This window comes from Cucumis sativus, chromosome 6 (assembly GCF_000004075.3).
Source record: "Cucumis sativus cultivar 9930 chromosome 6, Cucumber_9930_V3, whole genome shotgun sequence".
NCBI classification, from domain to species: domain Eukaryota; kingdom Viridiplantae; phylum Streptophyta; class Magnoliopsida; order Cucurbitales; family Cucurbitaceae; genus Cucumis; species Cucumis sativus.
In genome coordinates this window covers 20,787,656-20,795,572 of record NC_026660.2, presented here as the reverse complement: position 1 = coordinate 20,795,572, position 7,917 = coordinate 20,787,656, and the positions used below count along the sequence as shown (strand labels likewise).

Genomic DNA, 7,917 nt, shown 5'->3' with positions numbered 1-7,917 from the left:
TTGATTTATCAATTTATATATAGAACCTAAAACTAAATAATTTTTTAGTAAAATGGAAGAGAACAAATAATGGAGTCACAAATTATATGAATATTAAGAGTGTAAGAATAATCCGACAATCAGACTATCCAACCCATATTATATTGGTTGAGTCGGGTTGAAATTTTTAATTTTGTTGGGTTAGATTGGGTCTCGGGTTGAAGAGTTTAAAATTTCGGGTCAACCCAACACAATTCGAATTAATATTATTTAGGAGCATTTTTAAAAATAACAAAATAAATTAAAATATTTTCAAGCTATAACAAAATTTTGGATTATATCACTATAGCATATTAATCGAATTTGCTATAGATTGTAAATATTTTGTAAAATCTACAATTTTTAAAAAAAAAACTTATTATTTATTTAATAAAAGTTAAACAAGTTTATGAGTTCCATAAGTTTTTTTTTTTTTTTGTCTAACTTGATGCGAAACATATTTGATTTACAAACATTATAATTTAGAAACAAATAATAATAATAATAATACAACTCAATTCAACCTATATTTTACAGGTCTTATTAGAATCTTATTCTCGTTATTCAGGTTGGCAACCCAACCAATCCAACTTAACTTGTTTACCCTTCTAATAAATGTTGTTAATCAAATATTAACTAAATTATTTTGTTTAACAATTAAATTAAATTAAAATATTAATAATTAATTATAAAATCGTATATTAAATAGTTTTATATAGCTAAAGGTAACATAAAATATCTACATTAGATGTATTGGGTAAAAGTTTATTAAGTATAAATAATGTATTTGTATTTAATGATTAATTAAAATGAACAATTCATTCATTTCTCGAGTACAAAAAACAATTATAATTAATATACATATGAAATCTTAGGCCAATTTTGGTTATGTTTAACTCGACCTTAAAGCTTTAGATTCTATCACTTATATTAATAATAGAATTTGCTATAGGTTGTAAATATTTTGTGAAAATTTTCCTTTAATTTATTAATTTATTATTTTCTCCTCCCACTACTCTCCTCTTACGAAAATAACTATCTTTCACCTTTGAAAAAACTCGCTTTTCTTTCTAACTATATATTTCTCTTATTCAAATTTATATCCTTCTCGTCTATTCTTTTTATCTTTCTCTTAACATTTTATCTCCGGACTATTCCTATTCTCTTATGTTGATTAACTTTCTCTATCTTCCAACCTTTTAATTTTCCTCTTTTGAAATTTTTAGATATAAATACCTTGTTCTTTTCTTTTGTGAAGGAGAACTCAAACTCAAACGATTATTCTCTTAGGTTCTCTATAAAATTTTCATTTTTATTGTATTGATCTTAGTTTTTTCTTTTTTAGAAATGTTGGACAATGTATAAAATATACATTCTTTGGTCATGTTATTTATTTATTTAATTAATTTTCTTTTTTATTAGAGTCGTTTCATTAATAAAATCATGAAAAGAGTTAATACTTTTATTTGGTTTGAATTATGTAAGTTTGGTTGGAATCTAATTATTAATTATAATTAAATGTAATATGATGTGTTCAGGGAGAAATATGAAAGCAACTTCTTAAATTTTGTTCTAAGAAATTCATTAAAAAAAATTATATTTAATTAATTTTAGAATTTTAAAAGTTTTATCTAATCATTATTAAAAATTCGTGACAAATTTAGATGTGACAATAAAATATAATAAAGTTTAGAATTTGAAAAGCCAAAATTTGAATAGTTTAACGAAACTTTCAACTCTTGAAATTAAATAGTTATCACCTACGTATACCTTTTTTTTCTAGAAATTTATATGTGTATTTGTTTTTGTCTTTTTTTTTTCATATTCACCTATTTTTTGAAAAAAAATTAGTTGTTTGACGTATAATGTGTAGAACATAAAGAATAATATTTTTTTTCTATAAAAAGTTATATAAGTTTTTTTTTTTCACAAAGAATTTATTTTTGTGGTATGATATGGAACATTAGATAAGTGCACTACATTCGTTTATAGAATAAATTATAAAGTAAGTGCTTTAATAAATTTATGTATTGTTATATTCGAAAAGATAATTTTTTAATTTAATTTTAAACATCAATAATATATTTTTTGAAAAAAAACAATTATCTTATGCATACATACTATTCTCTTTCCTCTAGTAGATGTTTCCACATTTTCTTTAATGAATACATTCTTCTTTTTACAATGATAAGAAATAATGTAAACTTTGAAAAAAATTATATAGTTTTCTAAAAGAAAGTAGCATGTTTGGTTAAAGAGCTAAACTTTGCTATAATTCGGAGTTAAACATCGATTACAATATATTATTTTTTTAATGCATTATATCTTATAGAATACATAAGATATTAAAACGTTAAAATAAAAATGACTTTTAATCATCTTCCATTTTGGAATACTCTTTTTATGCAAACATTATTTGTTCGAAGTTTTAAGTTACATAAAAGTAAATTTATTCAAGCCTTTACAATAAATAGTAAATAGTTATAAGCGAAATGATTGTAAATGACAAAATTATTAAAAATATTTACAAATTATTGTAAATTTGTCTAAGTTATAATAAGCTCATTAACCTTTACGAGCTACAAACAAATCTAATTAACATTTAGATAAGAATCTACAACTACATCAGTCTACCTAAGTTAAGAGTGAGATACAAACAAAATGATAAATTTATTTAGCAAGAGTCATGGGCTGGCATTGACACCCGGTTTCGGCAGCTGACCACTTCTCCCAAAAATGCCTTCCTTGCCTTACATTCAACTTCTTCGCCTCATCCTTGGTGTCAACTCTCGACGTGTGAGACGATTGTTACAATTTGTTTGCAAGACGTTTTTTCTCAATCACAACAACTTTGTTCAAAAGCTCAATAAGACTAAAGCTTGATTCCTCTAGGCCAAATTAAACGTGTTTTATCAAAATCTACCAACTTTTATATTTTCTTTCAATTTGAGACATATATACGACAGTTTTTTAATTAGTTCCAAATATCATCATTTATAGTTATATCATTAATTAAAAAGAAAAAAGAAACGGCATATTAACGAGTTACGACTAGTCGTACATACACATATTAATTCCCTATATTCTTAAAAACAAATCTCCCTAACCTTTACAAATGGTTTCAAAAGGAATTGTTAGATGTTCTCTATTTTATATTATTAAAGGTCCCTTACTTTAGTACTTAATCATCAATATGAAACCCCTAAATCCATTAGATCCTGGAATGGGGAGCAGCCAAACCGTTAAACATCAATCACTCAAGACAAAAATTGCAACTTTATTTACAACACACAAAAATAAGTAATTAAAACAAAACCACACATAGCAACCCATAGCCAATAGCCATAGCCATGTGCACCCCAAACTGCTTAATCAAACCTACCCCACACCTAATCTCTCTCATTTTGCTATATCATTCTTTTCTTTTCTTTTCTCTTTTGAAAACTACTGTTGTTCATTTATTCTCTCTTGTTGAAAGAAAAAAAAAAAGAGGACCAGACACCATTTTTTCAAACTTTATTATGGATTTATGAACCATATGTCAATTATCAATTAATGATTTCTGCGTTTGACTACAAAGATAAAAGCTTACACAACATATTTAATTAGGTTCTGGGTTGTGCAAATTCATAAATATGTTTCTATGGTTAGTGGATTATTACATACCAAGTCAATCGTACTGAAATGAGCCAAACAACACAGTAGAAAATGTAATCAATCATGGAAGTATATAATTAATAAATTATAGTAACATTCAATATTCATAGGAAACATATACTCAGTTATTCACATTTTTTTTTTTTTTATATATATTTTCTCTTTACTCTTTACCACCACAGCCAACATCCACAGCTACACCCAAAAAGAAAGAAAGAGAGACTTAAATTAATTTAAGATGAATTCAAAATTTGATTTCCCATTATACCCTCAAGGACACGTGTCAGGTACGTAGGGTTCTAGCCTCTCCACTGGTTACACTGCTGCCGAGGTCTAGTCTTCTGCTTTCCTGCTTTCAACGGACATGGCGTCTGCACTGGTGGCACCATACAATTATATTGCAAGCACAAAGAGCTACTCAAGGGAATCTCAGCCGTCGGATTTATCTCTATCCCCGTCAAATAGTTATGCTGTAAATACAGTATTTGTATATTAGCGGAAAGGAGTCGTTGAACGAAGCAACCTGGTACTCGACCACTAAACCCATTGTTGTTCAGGTACAAATTCTGTACTGTTGAGAAGAATGGGGATATCTGCCCGGACAACTTGTTGTAACTTAGATCAACGGTGGCGATTGACACATGATTCACCGGTTCAACATGGCCGGAGAACTGGTTTCGTTGCAGTTGCAGAGAGGTTATTGGGAATGTGAATAACCGGCCGGGGATTGGACCGGTGAACTGATTCAAACTCAAATCGAGATAATTCAACTGGTCCAGACGAGTTAGGAGACGGTCTACGGAACCACCGAGGCGGTTCCATGAGAGAGAGAGATATTGAAGTGAAGGAGGAAGGGAATTTGGACTGAGCCAACCGGAGAGAGCGTTATGCTTTAAGTCCAGTCGAGTTAGGGTTCGGGAGAGGAAGAGAGGAAGCGGACCGGTGAGACGGTTGTGGCAGAGAATCAGATTCGATAACGCCGGTAGCATTCCAATGGTGCGAGGAATTGGTCCGGTGAGTTGATTGTAGCTTAAATCCAATGTCCTAAGCTTTCGCAAGCCGCCGAGTCCTGCAGGGATCTGGCCGGAGATTAAGTTACGGCTAACGGCGAGGAAACGGAGGTTGTGCAATTGAGAGAGTGTTTCGGGTAGAGAACCGTAAATCCGACCAGGAACCACAGAGAATTCGGCTAAGGCAGAGAGTTTACCAACGGAGAGATCTAACCGACCGATTAAACCAGGAGAACCAGCTCTAGGATCTCCAAGATTGAGAGTCACAACTTTATTGGATTGACAAGAAACGCCAGCGAAATTACAAGGATCGGAAGTGAAATCCCAAGAAGCAAAGAAATTAGAGCCAGGCATGTCTTTTAAAGCCTTACGAATGGATTGAAGTGCTAGAAAATCAAGAGGATCCAGCATTGCAGAAACATGGAGATGGAAATAACAGAACAAAATCATGAAAGTACAGAGAAGGGAAACTCTGTGGGATTTAGCCATTCTGGTTAAATGCGAAGAAGAATGCTAAATGTGGGTTGGTTTTATAAGGTGGGTTTTAGACAAAAAAGAAGAAAAGAGAAAAAAAAGAAAAAAAAAAAAGAAAAGAAAAAGAAGGGAAGATTGCTTTTCCGTGAAAGAAGAAGAGAAGAAAGAAGTGTTACCTGTGAAAGCTTTTAATGGCGGAACTACAAATCATCAACTAAGATTTTGAAAAGGATAAGATGAAAAAACAAAATGTTGGGTTTGGCTTGAGGGAGAAGCCAAACTGCTGTTGTGTAGACTGGTAGCAGCAGCATACATAGAGACACACACAGTCGCTCTCTCTCTCCTTAATGCTTCGTTTGTCTCTGTTACAAAGCAGCTGTATTTTTATGATTATTACGACGGAGGCTTGTTAGAGAAGACAGAATAATATAATACAATTCATGATTGCTGCAGTAGTGTACTACAATATCAACCAATGAAGACAAGGGAAGGGTAGTTTGGGTTTTTTACTTGAAAATTTTGATCAATTTTAGTCAATTTTATAAAATGGGACTTTGAGGTTTGTATATATGCGAATTAGTTGGGAGTGGGAGTGGGAGTACGTGGAAATTAGAATTTCCAGGTTTGGTTGGGGGATTTGGCAATGACAGATAATGGGTTCCATAAGAAGGAAAGTGGTGTGTGCCTGAGAAGTGAGACGGACGGGGTTCACGTGACCACAGGGTCCATCTCCCCTTGGGTTCGGGCTGATTATTCCTTAACTTAGCATAAAATGTACTCCGGAAAAAGTTAAAACCCTTCACCCTCCATAAATAATCACAACAACTAACAACAAAACCTCCCCGCATTTTACTCCACCCACCTCTTAATTAAATAGTAAATCCTAGTGAACATAAAAAAAAACTTATACCATAATGCTCAACATATTAACTAACTCTTTCAATGTTACCATTTTCATATTACCTTCCTTAATTTATTGTTTCAAATATATCATCTTCCACTTTATATATTATTCCCATATCAAATTAAGAATGAAAGTAATATCCGTATCTATTACAACACTACAAATTAGTACACCCAGTCTCATGAAAAAAAGTAAAAGCTATGTAATTTACCCATAGTATGTGAACATTACATTAATATTATACAATAATAGATCCAATTCTAATACTACCATTCTCATACTACTTTCATTCATTCACTAGAATGATGCCGGATTTACAAAATAAATTAATAGATTGTTTGATGACAGTCAAATTTACAATACATGTACGATTTTTTCTTTTGTTAATATAAAAATGAAATTAGAAAAGATGAACTGGCTGTAACTGGGGTAGCTAGGTTGGTTAAATAAGGATTAAGTATAATTAATGTTAATATTGTCTCTGTGTTATTATGGTGTTGCATACTGTAAATTAGAAGCTTGTAAATTAATGAAGGTCTTTATATATTATGACGAAAAAGAATTAAAAAGAATGCTTAAAATGAAATAATTATTATTTTGATGCATGGGAGAGATAAACACATAATGTTAGATTGTAAAGGGGGAGAAGGTCTGGTGCATGCATAAGTTATAATCAAATGAGAAATTAATTAACCCAAAGAAAAAAAAAAAAAAAACAAGGGTTTAGGGAAAAGGATTGATTTAATTTAATATTTAACATTTAAATGTAATTTTCAAGTTATTTAGAAAATAAATATGAAAATCAAAGCATGTATAGTATTGTACACAGGTATGAACTCTCATAACATTCTTATCATTTTAATACCGATTTTAAATTTGGATTTAGGGTTGATAGCGAAAGTTGTGATATTGATACTCAAAGGTGGACGGCAGTGGAGGGATAGGTAATGAATGGGGGTGAAGAAGAGTGAAGAGAGTCAAAGTAATTGGGTAAAACAATGACTTGGAGTTGAGGAAGTGGAAACCACTTTTTACTTTCTTCAAACTTACACTACACAAATACACATGATCATGTATAGAGGTTTTCCAAACTTATATTGCTTGCACACAAAGGAAGAATATTGGATCTCTTTTTTTTTTTTTTAAAAAAGATTAAGAATATTGGGAATTTCAAAAGCTCCTCTATCAGATAAAAAAAGTCCTTCCAACGCATATACAATGCTTAGTTTATGGATTCCATTATTCAACATTTACTAACAATAATATAATAATCTAATAAACACTATTGTTTTTTTTTTTTTTTCCTACAAGAATCCATAATTCCAAAATGTATATATAATTTGGAGAAAGATAAAAAATATCAAATTTGACAAAATATTTACTAAGATATAACAAAATTTTGAATAGTTTTAAAGATATAGAAAAGTGGACGAAATATAAAAAAATAAGCAACAAAATGTCACTCATATAAATATAATGTATATATCTAATTTGTTTTTAAATTTATTCTTAAAAAGAAAATCATAATTTCTTTTAACAAAAAAAATACTTATCAATATCAAAATTTTAAACATGGGTTAGTATAGTTTAATTTAAACATGGATTTCACAAAATTAGACTGACTTGGGTTTTGACAAAGGTCTAAAAAGACTAAAAAGTAAAGGAATAACTTTTTGCTATATATATATATATGCATATGGTAGAGAGGGAGTATATAATTCCTTGAAGTAAAAAAAAAAAAAAGAGAGAGAGAAAAAGGTAAAAGAGAATAAAGAATGGTATACAAAACTTAGAATTAGAATATAAAAATAAAAGTGAGAGATAAAAAAGATTAATTATGATATAATCATAAAC

The 7,917-nt window shown here is 29.9% G+C and overlaps 1 protein-coding gene across 1 annotated transcript; it reads right to left on the bottom strand.

Moving 5' to 3' along the window:
* Nucleotides 1-3,727: 3,727 nt before the first annotated feature.
* LOC101222082 (LRR receptor-like serine/threonine-protein kinase ERL1) lies at nt 3,728-5,580 on the bottom strand. The gene has a single exon (XM_004140043.3). The coding sequence runs from the start codon at nt 5,172-5,174 to the stop codon at nt 3,975-3,977; it is 1,200 nt and encodes a 399-aa protein (XP_004140091.2). The 5' UTR covers nt 5,175-5,580; the 3' UTR covers nt 3,728-3,974.
* Between the last annotated feature and the right edge of the window lie 2,337 nt (nt 5,581-7,917).

Bases quoted from the DNA above. Each gene is read 5' to 3' on its own strand.
- LOC101222082 (XM_004140043.3), bottom strand. From the start codon at position 5,174: ATGGCTAAATCCCACAGAGTTTCCCTTCTCTGTACTTTCATGATTTTG.